The 20,514-nt window shown below is 44.2% G+C and overlaps 1 protein-coding gene across 2 annotated transcripts in view; it reads right to left on the reverse strand.

Moving 5' to 3' along the window:
• LOC126236568 (neuropeptide-like 1) overlaps window positions 1–20,514 on the reverse strand; it is a 452,585-nt gene that overhangs the window by 95,355 nt on the left and 336,716 nt on the right. For both annotated transcript variants that reach the window (XM_049945977.1, XM_049945976.1), the window contains exon 2: window positions 7,695–7,892. In XM_049945977.1, the coding sequence (XP_049801934.1) occupies window positions 7,695–7,892 (198 nt within the window). The remainder of the gene's footprint in view (window positions 1–7,694; window positions 7,893–20,514) is intronic.

Consider the following 20,514-nt stretch of genomic DNA (forward strand, 5'->3'; position numbering starts at 1 on the left):
TTTGAACCAATAGCATATTTTGTTTTTCGTCACTATTTTTCTTCTGTAGTACAGCTGGTTATTTAATATAATTCACTGTGTCTAATTAATAAACAGTTCTGTAAAGTACTACACTGAAAAAAATAAGACTGTAGTAAAATTACTGATTTTTTTTTCATTTGGTTAATGTTATTTGGATTGACGGGAGGTACTGTGGTGCTACACACGATCTTAGAAAGTAGAATTGAGATGAAAAGGAAAACGTGTGCCGTATTTGTTGTCCTACAGAAGGATTTTGACAAAGTGGTCTGTAAATACTGTTTTTGAAACTGAATAATATTGGAGCAGGGAGGAGAGATTGATTCTCCATTTATATAAAAATCAGAGTTCAGAGATAGATATAAATGGCACTAAGAAAGAGGCTAGAATAAGAATAGGTATCCAAGAAGGATGTGCTCTCTCTCCACGTTTATTAATGTAGAAAGTGCAATGTAAACAATGAGCAACAGCGCCAAATGGGTCTAAATCAAAGGTAAACACATACATTTTATTCGAGCTGCTTCTAAAAATGACTTGAAATACATGATAAAAATTTTGTCTGTTGTATTTGAAAACCACAAACTGCGAATAAAACCAAACACGTCAAAACTAGTGATGGGAGATAAATTGAAGAGACAAGTAAGGGCAAACGTTAAGAATAGAAATTTCTAAGGGAAGTAAATGAATTTTGCTGCATGGGAAGTACAATAACAACAGAAGTATACCAGATGTTAATGAAATGAAATGTCGTGTGGCTAGAGCCTCCCGTCGGGTAGACCGTTCGCCTGGTGCAGGTCTTTCGAGTTGACGCCACTTCGGCGACCTGCGCGTCGATGAGGATGAAATGATGATGATTTGGACAACACAACACCCAGTCCCTGAGCGGAAAAAATCTCCGACCCAGTCGGGAATCGAACCCGGGCCCTTAGGATTGACAGTCTGTCACGCAGACCACTCAGCTACCGGGGGCGGACACCAGATATTAATAAAAGAGTGGCAATACCTAAACAACCTTTAGAAATAAGAGTAATTTAGTAACAAACAATCACTTTAGCCCAAAAACAAGAAAAAAATTCATGATTGAGGATATTTGTTTGGAGCATTTTAAGTTATTGTTGGAAGGTTGGACTCTGGGGAAGCAAGAAAAGAAAAAAATAGAAGCAGTGGAGATGTCGATCAGAAGAGCAACAAAAATAAGCGGAACGGAAAGAAAATGTAAAGAACAAAAGGAAAAAGAAAGAGAAAAGGACGTTCATTAACATAAGGCAAAGAACAAAAACTGTAGTAACTGGGTACCTAATTCGACATAATATGTTCAGAGAAAATATCCAACAAAGAAAAATCCCGGAAAAAAATCAAGAGCCAGGTCCAAAACATACATATTACGAACTATTATTAGTGGAGTGGTCTGTACTAAGTACAAGCAAGTGAAAAACATGATGGAGACAGCGTCGTTGAAAACAGCGGCTCTGGACTTTAATTTATAGTACGTATAGATGATGAAAGTTATTTAAGTTACTTCTAATATTTATTTGTTACTTATACTGCGCCCTATAACACTGTTATGCTAATGTGTTTAACGTTTCTTTTCTAGGTTTTCCTGACTTTATGAAAACAAGTAAACTTGGTCGTTGGTTGACAAAAAATATTACTCGCGATGGACTTTGTAGCATTCATGAATGTGTAAAGATGCTTCTAACTGTTTATAAGTGTCCTGAATCGGGTTTTAGTTTTCACGTTATTTGTGTTTTCTGTACTACGACGTTTTGGCTGTGCAGGAACTCTCAAATAACTCTATGCATAACAGAAAAAAATTAATTAGAATACAAATCAACCATTGGTTTTAGTCACCAGAATAGAAACGGCACTTTTAATGATTACTCTGTTAACTACATATGTTTTGGGTTACACTTATATAGTTTCATGGGTAGTCCGTGTTTCCTTTTTCGTTATTGTAATTCATCCCTCTCGCCCCATATGTGTAGGGGGTGGGCTGTCAGCGCTAAACATCCAGCTCTTCAACCAAGAGATTTCGAAAAATGTAACAGAGACGAAAAGCAAGTGTTACTAGTAGACGAAAAACGTAAATTGGTTTTTAAAAAGTATAAAAAGATTGAATTTCGTTGGTGTTTGCACAAAAAAACAGTAAGACTTTTTTTAGGCTAAAGTCAAAAGACTAAAAGTCAAATAACATAAAATTTATACATTTAAGAAAATCACAGAAATGTGGCGTTCCTTCAAGAAGCAGCTCTGCACTTTCACTTGACAGCTGAACGATCTGCACTGGGCGAGAAGGATTGTGGGTAGAAAACATATGGTGGTCTGTACGGTAGGAAAGTGGGTGCAGAATGTATGAGGGGTCTTTGAGGTAGGAAAACTATGGAGATGAAGTGTTGGCGCGAATTGTGGGAAGACAGAAGGTGGGGAGGTGGGGAGGGCTGTGGGATCAAGAGCGGATGGAGTGGGGAGAGGTGGCTAGTGGATAGAGGATAGGGAGGGGGGAGGGAGGAGCCCTGATGAGTGGTGCGATAGCTGGGAGCATTATAGCAAGTGGGACGGACAGATATCGGGTCGGATCTCATTGTATGAGAGAGAATAGTCGGTTGAACTTGCTGTGGATTACGATGTGGAGTGTGCGGAGGCGCAGGGACGGTGGGATGTGTTCATAAAGTCGCGGAGCACACCGTAATTGGTGATCAAAGGGGAGACAATTGGTTTACTGGAATCCAATTTGCGGATAGTGTAGGATGTGCGGAAGAGTTCGACGAGGGCGAGGAGGGGTGGGAATATCAGGAGATGGTACAGGATTGACATGAGGAAAGGTAAAAGGGTGCGGAAAGAGAGTTGGAGTGCATGACGTATATGGATTTGAAGGGACTTGGTAGAAAATGGGTGGGGCAGATGCCGATACTACGCTACTTAGGCGAGGATAGTCGGATCAAAATTTTGGAGGTGCGGAGGATAGTGAAACAGTGTAATCTCCACGTTCGGACAATTTTTTGGTCGTTTTGCGGGCTTTCTGTTAGATGGTTAGTAGATGAGGTCTCCATGTTAGTTGCCGGTCGAGGATTAGTCCGAGGTATTTTAGTGTATTAATTAACTCATACCGTGGTTGGCCTGATATACAATAAAATAAAACAGAAATTGGACACTGTGTAAGCACAGGTAAAAATAGTGAGTAGTCAGTAGTTGTAAACGTCATATAATTAACCGTTTACCACATTACTATATGTGAGGGCTATATCCATGATACTCGATTCAGAACAAAAAGTATTTCGGAGCAAAGGTATTTATTTGTGTGAGGGAGCAATGAACTGTGTGGAGCTCGTGACAAGCAAGACAAAGATAAATTTGTTGGGACAGGTACGCTCTATGTGTTGTCTGTACTATCTAAGATATTAACATTTTAGGAATGGAAGGAAGCAAGGGAGGTCTTCTCCTTATTCTTTCTCAGCAATACCATTTTTCTAACAGCTGTTACATACAATTTGCTACAGTACAGTGAAATAAGGTAATGTGCAGATTACTTTCTTCCTTGTTAAAAACAGAGTCCTTAGGAACATTAAGCTATAATGATGATAATCAATATACCTACACATGACACTATTTTTGTGACATTTTTCTTTGACATTGTATGTTGTAATAAATACAGGTCATGTCTATCTTTATGCTCCTGCACACTTCTTAAACAAAACAATCGAGAAAGAACCTGTGGATTAAAAGTGTCAAAACTACGAAGATATAAAAATGCGAGGGCGTGCTGGAAAGTAATGCCTCCGAATTTTTTATCTGACCTCTCTTGAAGCTTCTTAAATAAAACAAACCTTATTCACATTTTACATTTTTCTTCTTGATATCTACGTATTTATTTCTCAACATAGTCGCCGTGGCGACAAACACATTATGTCCAACTAGAAACCAGTTTGTTGGTACCGTCACTGTAGAATGTTTGACTTTGTTGACGGAGCCACAACCTCACCACTACTTGCAACGCATCATCACTATCAAAGTGAATTCCTCGAAAGTGGTTGTTTGGTTTTGGAAACAAACAAAAATTGGAAGGGGCCAAGTCGGGACTGTACGGAGGATGATCGATGGCAGTGAACTCAAGGCGTCGGGCCGTCGCGGATGTCGCTGCGGCCGTCTCTGGTCTGGCACTGACATGTTGAACAAGAGTGCCCTCCATGCGTGGACGAACTCTTGTGCAAATAGACACTCGATTACAGCAAGCCCTTTCTCACACAACAACCTAGTTACGTTTCACACCGCCATGTAAGTCGCTGCAATTCGAATCCATCTAGTGGCAGAGGACTGCAAATATGTAGACATGAAGAATAAAGAAGTAGAATGTTCATCATATTTGTTTTATTTAAAAAGCTTTAAGAGATTTCGCGTAAAAAAATTAGGAGGCGTTACTTATCAGCAAGTTCTAGTATAAAAATCTAAAAATTATGAAAAGTGTAAAAAATATGAAAACGCAATACTAAAGGCGACAATGTTATGAGATGCTGAGTCACAGACAGGAACAACAAAAAGTCACAATTAAAGCTTTCGGTCATTAAGGCCTTCGTCAACAACAGACACACATACGCACGTACACACACACACACACACACACACACACACACACACACGCAAACGCAACTTATACACACAACTGAGGTCTCAGGCAACTAAAACTGCAATCGCGTGTATGAGTTACGTTTGCGTGTGAGTGTGAGTGTGTGTGTGTGTGTGTGTGTGTACGTGCATATGTGTGTCTGCTGTTGACGAAGGCCTTAATGACCCAAAGCTTTAATTGTGAGAACCTCTTTGTTGCGCCTATCTGCGACTCAGCATCTCCGCTATAGGGCGAGTAGCAATTTCTCTTCTCATACTATTGTTACATTCCCTCCTGGATTTTCCATTGTTCATTACTAAAGGCGCATGCTCAGAACGACCTGGACATCTTATGTGAATATAATGAGTCTATATGTGCTCCTTCATAATAGCAAACAGCTGCCTGCAGTGAACCAAGTATCATGGCTACAGCTCTGATGTCCTGTAGTGTGGTAAACAGTTATATTATATGACGTTTCCACTTACTGCCTACTTACTATTTTTATCCGTACCTACACAGTGTTTAATGTTTCTTTTAGTTTATTGTACCACGTGGTTACCATTAAGTACTAATAAGAGGGTCCAGTGTGGGCTATAATTATCGTATGGCAGCGAAACTTGGTAGACATTCTAACGAATTAATGCGGAATCGATTTTCACTGAAAAGAAATTAGTTCAAAGTTAGGCCATCACGAGCAAGTCTGGAGTGGTGAATGCAAGAAAGATGTGTAGAAATGTTTCCATATATGATGGATTAGGAACGGGACATTGGCAGAAAAGGTCAAACGAGTGAGAAACGCATAATGTTGATTTTGTTAATAACAGCCACTTACACAATTTGTTAAGAATGAGAACGGGAGACGTCGACGAGATACTGCATCCGGAAACGACGTCACCAACGATGGCTCACAACAATTCTGGTGGAATCTGAGCAACGAGTTCCGGTACACTGGCCTTCAGATCAGGTAGAGACGGAATGTGTCCATGGTAAAGGTGTTCTTTTAGGTATCGCAGGGCCAGAAGTCACACAGACTGGGATCAATCAGGACATCTTGCAGGCCACGTATCTAGAAAACCTCTGGAGACGACACGTTCGTGGAAGGTTGCATTAAGCACACCTTTCACTGAGCGCATAAGATGTTACTCTATCTTGCATGAAAGTAGTGGCTTCCACACTCGCCGGCCGCGGTGGTCGTGCGGTTCTAGCGCTGCAGATCGGAACCGCGGGACTGGTAGTTCTAAGTTCTAGGGGACTGATGACCTAAGATGTTAAGTCCCATAGTGCTCAGAGCCATTTGAACCATTTTTTTGAGCTTCCACACTCTCTTCCAAAGCAGGGCTCGCATATTGTACAAGGACGTCTCGATAACGTACTGACGTCACGGTACACCTGACAGGCCCTCGGGATGTATTCTCTTCAAAGAAGAACGGAGGTCGGGAATAAAGGTGCTTGTGAATCGTCACCACACAGTCACGTAAGGCGAATGCAGTGGCTCTTCGTGCAGTACACGAGGTTTAACAGTACCCCTAATTTGGCAGTTCCATGTATTCAGTGTACCCTATAGTGTAAAATGTGCCTCGCTTTCCGTAGAATATTGCCCGACCACGTTACTGCGGATCAAGAGGTTTCAGTTGCCGCACGGCCTGGATCGTGTACGGACACCAGCGCAAAATAGGCCGCAAAACTTTCCGTAATGTTGACCATGGGGTGGCCAGTTCTCGTGACACTGCGCGAGCCCTAGCACTAGCCGGGCCATGTGCTGTCTGGTTCCTGCCGTTCACATCAAATAGTTTCAGTAGTAGTGCACGGTCCCTCTTTTCGACAGCTGTACTGTTCTCTCACTTTATGGCTTGTCAAATGACAGCATGACAGCGTGGATGTCATTACCGTCATATAAACAATATACAGCGCCAGATTTTCACCTGGAGACCACAACTGAATCTTTTTTTTTTTTCATCACATCTACCATGTTTCGTTGCCATACGATAATTACAGCCCACACTGGACCTCTGTGAGTGAATGCTCTTTAATTACAACACCCTGCATATAATGCTAACCACGAGCAGCCCACGAATTTATATGTGTTGCTGTTGTTGTTGTTGTTGTGGTCTTCAGTCCTGAGACTGGTTTGATGCAGCTCTCTATGTTACTCAATCCTGTGCAAGCTTCTTCATCTCCCAGTACCTACTGCAACCTACATCCTTCTGAATCTGTTTAGTGTATTCATCTCTTGGTCTCCCTCTACGATTTTTACCCTCCACGCTGCCCTCCAATGCTAAATTTGTGATCCCTTGATGCCTCAGGACATGTCCTACCAACCGATTCTTTCTTCTAGTCAAGTTCTGCCACAAATTTCTCTTCTCCCCAATTATATTCAATACCTCCTCATTAGTTATGTGATCTACCCATCTAATCTTCAGCATTCTTCTGTAGCACCACTTTTCGAAAGCTTCTATTCTCATCTTGTCTAAACTATTTACCGTCCACGTTTCACTTCTATACATGGCTACACTCCATACAAATACTTTCAGAAACGACTTCCTGACACTTAAACCTATACTCGATATTAACAAATTTCTCTTCTTCAGAAATGCTTTCCTTGCCATTGCCAGTCTACATTTTATATCCTCTCTTCTTCGACAATCAACAGTTATTTTGAAACTTCCTGACAGTTATTTTGCTCCCCAAATAGCAAACCTCATTTACTACTTTAAGCGTCTCATTTCCTAATCTAATTCCCGCAGCACCATCCGATTTAATTCGACTACATTCCAAAAGATACGCACTTCACGCATTAAAGGTGCAAGTAATGGTTGTAATCTGACTTTATTCTTGTGAGTATAACTAATGACTGAATTGCAATTGGTATTCTACTTCTATTTTTATGTTATGTATGCAGGTGCCTGAGAATGAGTACACAACCGAAACGTCGTGATATACAAAACAGAAATGCAATGGAAACGAAAAAAAAAAACAGTCGATACAGGAAACTTGTTTCTTTGGAGGAGTTTGTCACGGCTGTTGGCCGTGTTGCAGCTGAAATACTTCTGACGTGAGTGGCCGAGTGCGGACTCACCCCTGACTCTGGCTCGTCGTCGTCGGTCTCGAAGTCGGCGGCGGCGCCCCTCTTGCCGTAGCGGTTGGTGTAGCGCTTGTCGCCGCGCTGCTGCTTCTTGCGCCAGCCGCCGTACAGCGGCAGCTCGCCGTTGCGCGCTAGGGCGGCCACGTACCGCTTGCCAGGCACCATCAGGCCATCGCCCGGCTCTGCCACCGCCTGGGAAAGCAAACACACAACAGTCACTAACTGTCCAGTCGCAATCACAGTGCCGTTACCAGTTTGGACCACCCAGTGGTTGTATTGTATGTTAACCGGGGACCTGGAAACGACGGAGAGGCTCCGTCCCCGCCGCAGCCGCAGTGGTCCACAATCCCACGACGACTACGGCAGTCAGTCCACTTCACCCCTCCGCCGCCCCACACAGAACCCAGGGTTATTATGCGGTTCGGTCCCCGGTGGACCCCCCGGGAACGTCTCACACCAGACGAGTGTAGCCCCTATTATGTTTGCGTGGTAGAGTAATGGTGGTGTACGCGTACGTGGAGAACTTGTTTGCGCAGCAATCGCCGACATTGTGTAACTGAAGCGGAATAAGGGGAACCAGCCCGCATTCGCCGCGGCAGATGGAAAACCGCCTAAAAACCATCCACAGACTGGCTGGTTCACCGGACCTCGACACAAATGCGCCGGGCGGATTCGTGCCGGGGACCAGGCGTTCCTTCCCGCCCGCTCCTTCCCGCCCGGAAAGCCGTACGTTATACCGCTCGGCCAAACGGGTGGGCACCCAGTGGCTACCTTCAGACTAAACGCACACGCTGCAAGCGTTTTTCGTTGTGTTGTAAACACAAGAGGGCCGAAGACGCTCATTTTTTAATTAGTTTCTTCTTACTGGTAAATTAAGTTCCATACCTACAATCACTTCTCCATCTACCTGTAACGAGGACAATGAACTCTGTTCTAAGGGGAAAAAAGGTAAGGAGAACAACGAAGAAAAGAACGTATAAGATTATGGTCCAGGGTGTAGTTTTGTACGGAACAGAACCCTTAGACGTTGGTAAAAGACTGTTTGCCACTGAGATGGATTACTTGAGACTGAGATTGGTAGCATAAGAAATTACATAATCCGACAAAAGAATGGAAATGGATAGGGGTCTATGTGACGACGTCCAACAAAAACACCTGCTGTGGTATGGTCATTTGAGTGGGATGAGTGAAGAAAGGATACCAAATGGGATACTACGATGGAAGAACAGGGGTCACACACGACGCATCATCAATTATTCAAAATGACAGCCACAGTCGCATTATTTGTTTTGCCGCCAACCGGTTTCAACCAGCGATGGGGTCATCTTCAGGGCAATTTACGCCATTTGGTCGCTCACTGGAGTCGTCACCCTGCTTGTGTTCGGTTGGTAGTTGATATTTACCGACCGTGCACAGGCTGCAGAGTGAAAATCTCATTCTGGAAACATCCCCAGGCTGTAGCTAAGCCATGTCTTCGCAATATCCTTTCTTCCAGGAGTGCTGGTTCTGCAAGATTCACCCCCTGTGGGTCCGGGTGTAAGAATAGGACCGAGGTATTCCTGCCTGTCGTAAGAGGCGACTAAAAGGAGTCTAACACGTTTCGGCCTTTATGTGATGGTCCCCTGTAGGGTTTGACCTCCGTTCTTCAAAATCTTTCCAAAGAGCGAGCCAAATGTAGAAGGGCGCCTTACATGGTGCATCGTATCTTGAGATATGTAGCCCACTTTCTCGTCGTCGCATTGCAGTCCCGCTCATTCTCCGTCTCTTGGGCGAGGACACCTTCCTGGGTGCGTTTTCCACCATGCACTATGCAGTGTCGCTTTCTGCGCCGACGATGATCATGGACTTGTTTGCACCTGATACTCAGCACGGTAGCCAGTGCGTTGTGGTGGGGTCACAATGCACCATGTTGGTTGTTGCCCTCTGACAACACAGGGCTCGCTCTGCTGATGCCTGCGCTGTTAACTCCCCATGTATGCCAAGGAATAGGTGCCTGTCACCCTGGGGCATCGGGAGTCCCAGCAATGGCCACCCTGCCAGGTGGCCTTTGCTGCAGCTGGGTAACGCCCATGGGGAGGGCCCCTGGTCGGAGTGGGTGGCATCAGGGAGAAAAAGAAAAACAATGCCTTGTGCTGGCCCAGCCTCTGGAAAGTTCGGTAGACTCCTATGGAAACATGACAACCAGTGTATTAGATCACCCCTATCAATAAAGTGTCTTTTTAAAGTATATGTAGGTGTCCGAAAGACGTGTGTATACCTCATTCCATTGAAATGTGGCATGTCTTATGTAAGGCAGATTATTAGAATGGTCGAAAACAGGTACACGGAATGTCAGGGGCCACACACGACTAAAACAAAAAGTAAAACTGTTGCCAAGCGCCGCCTCGAGTGTAATCGTGAAGTGAAATACTACACCAGTATCGTAATGTAAAGCATAAGTTCCTGGGGCAGTTCAGTTAAGGAGTCTACTCATACAGTTACGTCGGGAAACCTAGTACATTGGGACAGAGGTCTCAATTTAAACAAGGTTATGCATTTGGTACTCAACTTATTAAAATCTCACAGTCCACATGATCCACCAGAACAGCAAAACCCTGACAGAAAGCGATTTTCATGAAATAACATTTTGGGCACTGAAAAACAAATGAGCAACGAGGAGCATAGCGGACGCTGGGAGTCGAACTCGGCTACAAATAGCTGCGCGGCCTCAACAGCACATCAGATTCAGGTTGGAGTACAGGCAGTGAGTGCGCAGCACCCGAAGACGATTTGGTCGGCCATCGAAATATTGTGCATATAAATGTAACGGTCAACTCAATGCACACCCGGAAGCGGAGAACTAATGAATCACACCGAGAAAGAGATCAGTGATCTGTCCATCCTCAGCAACTGTATTTGTAGGTATGTAACGAAATAATTAGCAACCAGTTGCATGAAAGAAATTTAATTTCTTTACCGGCTTCGGGAACTTAGTGCCCTTCTTAAGAAGGTTTTTTTGCGAGAGTCAACAGTAAGAGGCATACAGAAAAATGCCGAGATCTCCAGCCGCAAGTCTCTCCCCCACGATGCGACAACATCTGTCCCTGCTGACAGGCTGCTGCCTTGTTTTATGCAACTGGTTGCTTATTATTTCGTTACACACCTTAGAGATTACTCCTTTGTATTTTACGGTTGTCGCTGTTTGCAGTGATTTATCGCCAATAGCGTAATCGAACAGCAGTGGAGTTACATTTATTCAGAGTTAACGACCTGTCCCAGCACCAACCGACGAGCCTTTGCAGATCTTCCCACATTTCGCTACAATTTTCTACTTTTGCAACATTCCAATAGGCAACACCGTCACCCGTGAACACTTCATTGTACTTCCAACGTTATCCGTTATGTATTGTAAACAGTTTTAATACGAGGGCAGTTCAATAAGTAATGCAACACATTTTTTTCTGAAACAGAGGTTGTTTTATTCAGCATTGAAATACACCAGGTTATTCCCCAATCTTTTAGCTACACAACACCATTTTTCAACGTAATCTCCATTCAATGCTCCGGCCTTACGCCACCTTGAAATGAGGGCCTGTATGCCTGCGCGGTACCATTCCACTGGTCGATGTCGGAGCCAACGTCGTACTGCATCAATAACTTCTTCATCATCCGCGTAGTGCGTCCCACGGATTGCGTCCTTCATTGGGCCAAACATATGGAAATCCGACGGTGCGAGATCGGGGCTGTAGGGTGCATGAGGAAGAACAATCCACTGAAGTTTTGTGAGCTCCTCTCGGGTGCGAAGACTTGTGTGAGGTCTTGCGTTGTCATGAAGAAGGAGAAGTTCGTTCTGATTTTTGTGCCTACGAACACGCTGAAGTCGTTTCTTCAATTTCTGAAGAGTAGCACAATACACTTCAGAGTTGATCGTTTGACCGTGGGGAAGGACATCGAACAGAATAACCCCTTCAGCGTCCCAGAAGACTGTAACCATGACTTTACCGGCTGAGGGTATGGCTTTAAACTTTTTCTTGGTAGGGGAGTGGGTGTGGCGCCATTCCATTGATTGCCATTTTGTTTCAGGTTCGAAGTGATGAACCCATGTTTCATCGCCACATGACGAGCAAGCAATTCCGCACAGATGGTTCTCCTTTGCTCTTTATGGTGTTCGGTTAGACAACGAGGGACCCAGCGGGAACAAACCTTTGAATATCCCAACTGGTGAACAATTGTGACAGCACTACCAACAGAGATGTCAAGTTGAGCACTGAGTTGTTTGATGGTGATCTGTCGATCATCTCGAACGAGTGTGTTCGCACGCTCCGCCATTGCAGGAGTCACAGCTGTGCACGGCCGGCCCGCACGCGGGAGATCAGACAGTCTTGCTTGACCTTGCGGCGATGATGACACACGCTTTGCCCAACGACTCACCGTGCTTTTGTCCACTGCCAGATCACCGTAGTCATTCTGCAAGCGCCTATGAATATCTGAGATGCCCTGGTTTTCCGCCAAAAGAAACTCGATCACTGCCCGTTGTTTGCAACGCACATCCGTTACAGACGCTATTTTAACAGCTCCGTACAGCGCTGCCACCTGTCGGAAGTCAATGAAACTATACGAGAGGAAGCGGGAATGTTTGAAAATATTCCACAAGAAATTTCCGGTTTTTTCAACCAAAATTGGCCGAGAAAAAAAGTGTGTTGCATTACTTATTGAACTGCCCTCGTACAATATCTAGAAACGCGTCTCGTTCTGCCTCGACTTGTTTCCTTCATAAGTTCACGCTATCCTGTCTCATCCAAAGAGACACGAATGTTTACACGCTGGTATCGATGGTGCACTGCCTAGCCTAGCTCTGAGGCCAAGGTGTGTTGAGTCGAATGTCCACATGAACCGGAATATCCATACATGCTTTTGTCATCCATGGTGATGCTACATCTATAACACCCTGTCGTTCAATAGCAGATCAGTTCTACTCTTTGGTGTCATTATTTTTTGATAATGTACATTAATTTATCTCTTTTGTAAGTTTGACTTGCGATGTTTACTGAGGAGATTCATTCTCCGTCTGCATTTTTTGACAAATAGTATTTTTTAACTGAGAAAGTTATTAACAGATCTGGTATCTAAATGGTCGTTTTTAGGGTTTCGTATTTCAATTCGTAAAAGGAATCCGTCTGTCTGTCCGTTTGCTAAGACCTTTCTTCTTCGGAACGGCTGCATGTGTCTAGTTGAAGTCTGTCAAATACGGAGGCCTATAGTCCTTGGGGGCGCAAAAAAATTAAGCTTGTAAGTCAATGCTATCAAAAGATACGGCCATTTACGACACGTATTTTGATACTCGCAAACTCACTTATCGAAACCTATAAATGAACTATCTATACAGTGTGTTCAGAAATAGACCGTGAAGCGTTTAGGGGTGTTGCGGGGTAGATTGTACTGAGAAATAACTGTTGCGCTGTTTCTGAGTTCATTTGCATTGAAGTTAGACAATCAGGCCTTTAACGTGCAAAGACGGTATCGCCAAACGTATTCTTCGTTTGGTTTCCAAAAAACCGCACAAGAAACCGATGCAATATTTTTTGAGCAGAGTCACGCCCTATCATCTACGTTACCACAATAACTGACACTACTTGTATCTGATGGACTACTTGAATTTTCGCGGGCAACAGCCTGTTTGGCTAAGTTGTATGTTGATTAACTCGGAAATGGCGCAACGTATGGAACTTTTCTCTTGACGATTATTTCTTAGTACAAACTACCATGCAACGACCTTACAAGCTTTTCAGACTGTTTCTGGCCACCATATATATATATATATATATAAGAGGACTATTCGGAAAGTAAGGTCCGATAAGTCACGAAACGGAAACGACTGTGAAAATCCGATGAAGTTTTCGACAGACGCATTGCTGCCGATTGCGTCACGTCGCTCTTTTCAGTTCTGAGCACACAGTGAGCACGTGAAGATGAGTAGCACAATGATATCTCCCGCCAAGTATGGGTGCACGCTGAGACGTTTGTCGTGATTTCATACAACCCCACGTAACCTCCCTGTGACGCGTTTCCTTCTTCATGACAATTCTCAGCCGCACACTGCAGGGGCAATGAAGACGCTCCCGCAGTGTTTTCTACAGGAAATGTTTGATCACCTACCGTACAGCCCGGACTCGACTCCCTCTGATGTTCGTCTCTGTTCACATGGACCGCTGGCTATGAAGACAACATTTTGGCACAGACAACGAACTGCAGACCAGCGTAGAGAAGTGGCGGAAAGCACAAGCTGCTGGCTTCTACACTGAAGAACCAAAGAAACTGGTACACCTGCCTAATATCGTGCAGGGCCCCCGCGAGCATACAGAAACGCCACAACACGCCGTGGCATGGACTGGACTAATTTCTGAAGTAGTGCTCGAGGGAACTAACACCATGTATCCTGCAGGGCTGTCCATAAATCCACAAGAGTACGAGGGGCAGGATATCTCTTCTGAACAGCACGCTGCAAGACATCCCAGATATTGTCAATTATGTTCATGTCTGGCGAGTTTTTTGGCCAACACTAGGGTTTAAACTTAGATGCGTGTCCCTGGAGCCACTCTGTAGCAGTTCTGGACGTGTGGGGTGTGGCATTGCCCTGCTGGAATTGATCAAGTCCGTCGGAATGCACAGTGGACATGAATGGATGCAGGTAATCAGGCAGGATGCTTACGTACGTGTCACCTGTCAGACGTATCAGTGGTCCCATATCAGTCCAACTGCACACGCCCCACACCATTACTGAGCGTCCACCAGCTTGAACAGTCCTCTGCCAACATGCGGGGTCCATGGATTCATGAGGTTGTCTCCGTATCCGTACAATTCCATCCGCTCGATACAATTTGAAACGAGACTCGTTCGACCAGGCAACATGTGTCCAGTCATCAACAGTCGAATGTCGGTATTGACGGGCCCAAGCGAGGCGTAAAGTTTTGCAGCGTGCAGTCATTTAGGGTACACGAGCGGACCTCCGGTCTCGAAAGCCCATATCGATGAAGTTTCGTTGAATGGTTCGTACGCTGACACTTGTAGATGGCTCAGCGTAAATATGCAGCAATTTGCGGAAGGGAATCACTTCTGTCGCGTTGAACCATTCTCTTCAGTCGTCGTTGCTCCCGTTCTTGCAGGATCTTTCTCCGGCCGCAGCGATGTCGGAGATTTGATGTTTTACCCAATTCCTGATATTCACGTTATACTCGTGGATTGGTCGTACGGGATAATCTCCAGTTCATCTCTACCTCGGAGATGCTGTGTCCCATCCTCGCGCCCCGACTATAACATCACGTTCAAATTCACTTAAATGTTGATACCCTGACATTGTAGCAGCAGTAACCGATCTAGCAACTGCGCCAGACACTTGTCTCATATAGACGTTGCCGACCTCAGCGCCTTACTCTTCCAGTTTACATACCTCTGTATTTCAATACCCATCCATATACCAATTTCTTTGGCGCTTCAGTGTATGATGAGGGCATTGGAAATCTGGTAGAACGGTAGGACAGTGTCTAAGTCGGAGTGGCAACTGTACAGGAAAGTAGCTGTAAGGTGTAGCAAAATGTTGCAGATAAGACATTTTTGATTTTCATTGTTGTTTTCTATTTCGCGACCGTCGGACCTTACTTTCCGAATAGCATCCTAATTACTTTTGTACCGAATCCTCAGACCACTCATCGTACTCCCACTAGTCTTTCTTTTGTTTTATTTTTTTAAAAAATCTTCCTTTGGTAACTTCGCAAGCTCCGGTTTACAACAGGCCCCATAATGATTGCATCTCCTGTTGAATAGCATCAGCGCTTATGAGTGCCTGATACTTTCACCCCACCAACAGTATTATTTTGCATTATATGATCTATCGACGTTTTTGGTAGGTGTTTAAACAGTAGACTTACGACAAATGCTGCAGCATAACCAACACATACTGCAAAGCAAATTTCATCGAACGTTCAGGGAAAAGCTATCTTATGTATTCGGAAGACAGAGTTTCGTATTTAATAAGTAGCATAAACATATCCATTGCATGGAATATCGTCTGTAAGGCGAATTGCATTATACTGAGAGTCTCATAATCTATGCACCTCTCTTAATTCTATCTATTCCTCGTTCAGAACTGAATAATTTTTCCTTTCTAATACCAATGAAACTGTCTTTCTTTTCGCTAGCGCAGGTTACCTGTAGTCGACGCATAATTTGTGCTCAGATACGTCTTTTCGCTAGGGATTAATGGATAAACGGATGTACCAATCACATGAGATTTGCATATCTTTTGATTGAGTGGTTAATTTTAAAAAGACGAAAGTCAGTTTTCCATCTTAATTTTCAAAATATGGTTCTTGAAACCATTTATCGTGTGCTACAAAACACAAACTCTAGAATTTGGATGCTCCCAAAGACAGTAAGGAATAGCGATGTCGGCAAGCGAAATGCGCCTTCTCAGAAGCAGCTATGTGGAGGGTGCGCGCGACTACACTGCCGGACGCTAACTGAGGAGAACGGCCTGCGGCTCATGATACTGCGGCGCACGCGAACAATGGCTGGTGGAGAGCGCCGGGACGTTCACGGCGCAAATAGGAGGGCGTTCAACTGAAAAGGAATGTCACCCGCTGACGGCCTTGTGACTGAGGCTACGGAATTTAAGCGCCGGCGGGAGATCTCACCAATAAAAGCTAAGAAAGAGAGAGAGAGAGAGAGAGAAAGAGATAGAAGCTAACGACTATGGGAGTGGATTAGAAATACTAACAGCTATAACATGACTTCCGATTGGAAATCAATCACACGAAGTCTTCGCCAGTAAATAACTGACTGAGAGCCGTAGTACACAAGTGAATTCGAAAAACCGAGCCACCTCATCGACGAATGAAAGTCGTGCACACTTACGGCATCAGCAGAAATCAGTAGCCGCCAATCACATCAAGGTTTGCGCAGCCGCACCGACCACTGTATCAACCCAGCCACAACAGGAAACTGTGGTTCATACGACAGAGCAGGTCGAGAACAGCAGCACTTCGAGAAAGGCGTTCTCAAGCCAGCCTAATTAGCTGTGCAATACACGAGATTAATTTTGCTCGGTTGGTAGGACATGTTCTGAGGCGTCAAGGGATCACCAGTTTAGTATTGGAAGGCAGCGTGGAGGGTAAAAATCGTAGAGGGAGACAATAAGCAGATTCAGAAGGATGTGGATTGCAGTAGGTACTGGGAGATGAAGAAGCTTGCACAGGATAGAGTAGCATGGAGAGCTGCATCAAACCTGCATCAACCGATCACACTTTTATTTTTACGTTAATTTGTGTGTATAAAACTGCTACAACAGAATAACCTGGCAGACAGTGCTTAATTTAAACATCACGTACGCTAATATCATGATAGCCACTCCATTAAGGATTACTGTCGAATGGAACGGACGTTCTATATTGCACACGCGTTGGTAGAATGCGCGTGAAATGAAAGCAAAACCTAGTAGTCTTAGTAGAAATGAGATTCGTGACTTGGTGAATATCAAAATAAAAAATACAGGAGGACGCTTCTCAGACTCGACGACGTTTTGAGCAATTGAGATCTGAACTGGAAGAAAACAAGATATGAAAAAATGGGAAAATTTGAATTCTGTTGTTACGGAAGTGAATTTGTAATTAGGGTGGGGTAAAGAAGATTATACAGGTTAGTAGGACAATTGCTGAGGCAACCTGGAATAGCATCGTGTCGGAAGGCGAAGCAGGGTGAGAAAGTTTTAGTGACATAAAAAGAAAGTTGGATTTTGAAAGACAGATTGTCGTGGATGTTCGCTTTAGTTTGTATGCATAGATGAAATAAAAAGCTCAGTGTAAGAGAGGGACGTTGGGGGGGGGGGGGGGGAGAGCTCTCACTCAAACACATTGTTAACGTGAGAAAATTAAAATTGGTTTTGTTGGGTGCGTTAACTGACTGTCATTGCATAGTGACACAATCATGAAGTTTATTTTAACAAATGTGTAATTATTCCATAAAGCTTAATGATGCTTAGACTCAATGAGAAAGAGGATATTTTAATGAAGAAGTCGATCTCTTGGTCTGGAAGGAACCGTATGCACAGCTTCTAAGAGAAGTCACGTGATATAATGATAGCTTTCACGACATAAATTTATGTAGGAAGATTTTTCTGTTTAGCAAAAGTGACAAAAAGCGGATTTCAGAGTACCTCACGGCTCAACACAAAAGTTTTGTCTCAAGTACAGATAGTGTTGAGGATCAGTGGACAAAGTTCAAAACCATCGTACAATATGCTTTAGATGAGTATGTGCCAAGCAAGATCGTAAGAGATGGAAAAGAGCCACCTTGGTAGAACAACCGAGTTAGAAAACTGCTGCGGAAGCAAAGGGAACTTCACAGCAAACATTAACATAGTCAAAGCCTTGCAGACAAACAAAAATTACGCGAAGCGAAATGTAGTGTGAGGAGGGCTATGCGAGAGGCGTTCAATGAATTCTAAAATAAAGTTCTATGTACTGACTTGGCAGAAAATCCTAAGAAATTTTGGTCTTATGTCAAAGCGGTAGGTGGATCAAAACAGAGTGTCCAGACACTCTGTGACCAAAGTGGTACTGAAACAGAGGATGACAGACTAAAGGCCGAAATACTAAATGTCTTTTTCCAAAGCTGTTTCACAGAGGAAGACTGCACTGTAGTTCCTTCTCTAGATTGACGCACAGATGACAAAATGGTAGATATCGAAATAGACGACAGAGGGATAGCGAAACAATTAAAATCGCTCAAAAGAGGAAAGGCCGCTGGACCTGATGGGATACCAGTTCCATTTTACACAGAGTACGCGAAGGAACTTGCCCCCCTTCTTGCAGCGGTGTACCGTAGGTCTCTGGAAGAGCGTAGCGTTCCAAAGGATTGGAAAAGGGCACAGGTCATCCCCGTTTTCAAGAAGAGACGTCGAACAGATGTGCAGAACTATAGACGTATATCTCTAACATCGATCAGTTGTAGAATTTTGGAACACGTATTATGTTCGAGTATAATGACTTTTCTGGAGACTAGAAATCTACTCTGTAGGAATCAGCATGGGTTTCGAAAAAGACGGTCGTGTGAAACCCAGCTCGCGCTATTCGTCCACGAGACTCAGAGGGCCATAGACACGGGTTCACAGGTAGATGCTGTGTTTCTTGACTTCCGCAAGGCGTTCGATACAGTTCCCCACAGTTGTTTAATGAACAAAGTAAGAGCATATGGACTATCAGACCAATTGTGTGATTGGATTGAAGAGTTCCTAGGCAACAGAACGCAGCATGTCATTCTCAACGGAGAGAAGTCTTCCGAAGTAAGAGTGATTTCAGGCGTGCCGCAGGGGAGTGTCGTAGGACCGTTGCTATTCACAATATACATAAATGACCTTGTGGATGACATCGCAAGTTCACTGAGGCTTTTTACGGATGATGCTGTGGTATATCGAGAGGTTGTAACAATGGAAAATTGTACTGAAATGCAGGAGGATCTGCAGCGAATTGACGCATGGTGCAGGGAATGGCAATTGAATCTCAATGTAGACAAGTGTAATGTGCTGCGAATACATAGAAAGAAAGATCCCTTATCATTTAGCTACAATATAGCAGGTCAGCAACTGGAAGCAGTTAATGCCATAAATTATCTGGGAGTACGCATTAGGAGTGATTTAAAATGGAATGATCACATAAAGTTGATCGTCAGTAAAGCAGAAGCCAGACTGAGTTTCATTGGAAGAATCGTAAGGACATGCAATCCGAAAACAAAGGAAATAGGTTACAGTACGCTTGTTCGCCCGCTGCTTGAATATTGCTCAGCAGTGTGGAATCCGTACCAGATAGGGTTGATAGAAGAGATAGAGAAGATCCAACGGAGAGCAGCGCGCTTCGTTACAGTATAATTTAGTAATCGCGAAAGCGTTACGGAGATGATAGATAAACTCCAGTAGAAGACTCTGCGGGAGAGACGCTCAGTAGCTCGGTACGGGCTTTTCTTGAAGTTTCGAGAACATACCTTCACCGAAGAGTCAATCAGTATATTGCTCCCTCCTACGTATATCTCGCGACGAGACCATGAGGATAAAATCAGAGAGATTAGAGCCCACACAGAGGCATACCGACAATCCTTCTTTCCACGAATAATACGAGACTGGAATAGAAGGGAGAACCGATAGAGGTACTCAAGGTACCCTCCGCCACACACCGTCAGGTGGCTTGCGGATTATGGATGTAGATGTAGATGTAGTACAACAGGGAACGACAAACAGAAAAATTCGAAACAATAAACACTGCCTCTGTAGACAAAACTGCTGCCACTTGGGAGAACGGAGGTTTAAATCCACGTCCGGCCGCCCAGGTTTAGGTTCCCCGAAATCGATTGACGTGAATACTGTGATGGCACGTTCGATTTCCTTTCCCATACCAAAGTTGTGATCCGCCTTTAATAACCTCATCGACGATGGTAGTTGGAATCCTAACTTCCCTTCCTCTGTCGCACGGTTGTGCGATGGTACTCAAATCGATAGTAGCGAGTTCAAATTCTGGTGGTGTAAGAAACTGCCATATCCAGTATTTTTTCAGCAAGGAAGGAGGGATGGTAACGTGCAGTTCATTATTACCATATTAATTCGCCAATGTCCTCGGTTAAATTGTAAACCTCTCGATAATGTCTTATGTAGTGAAGGCATCTGACGCTCTTGACTGCTATACGCCCGTTGACGGGGACGTTAAGCTTTCCGAGTTCCTCGATGCTTTTCGAAGAGAGCAAGTTACGTGCCAGCACCGGGATTCCTCTTCTCGCACTCATTAACCACAATAGA

This window comes from Schistocerca nitens, chromosome 2 (genome assembly GCF_023898315.1).
Source record: "Schistocerca nitens isolate TAMUIC-IGC-003100 chromosome 2, iqSchNite1.1, whole genome shotgun sequence".
Lineage (NCBI taxonomy): Eukaryota > Metazoa > Arthropoda > Insecta > Orthoptera > Acrididae > Schistocerca > Schistocerca nitens.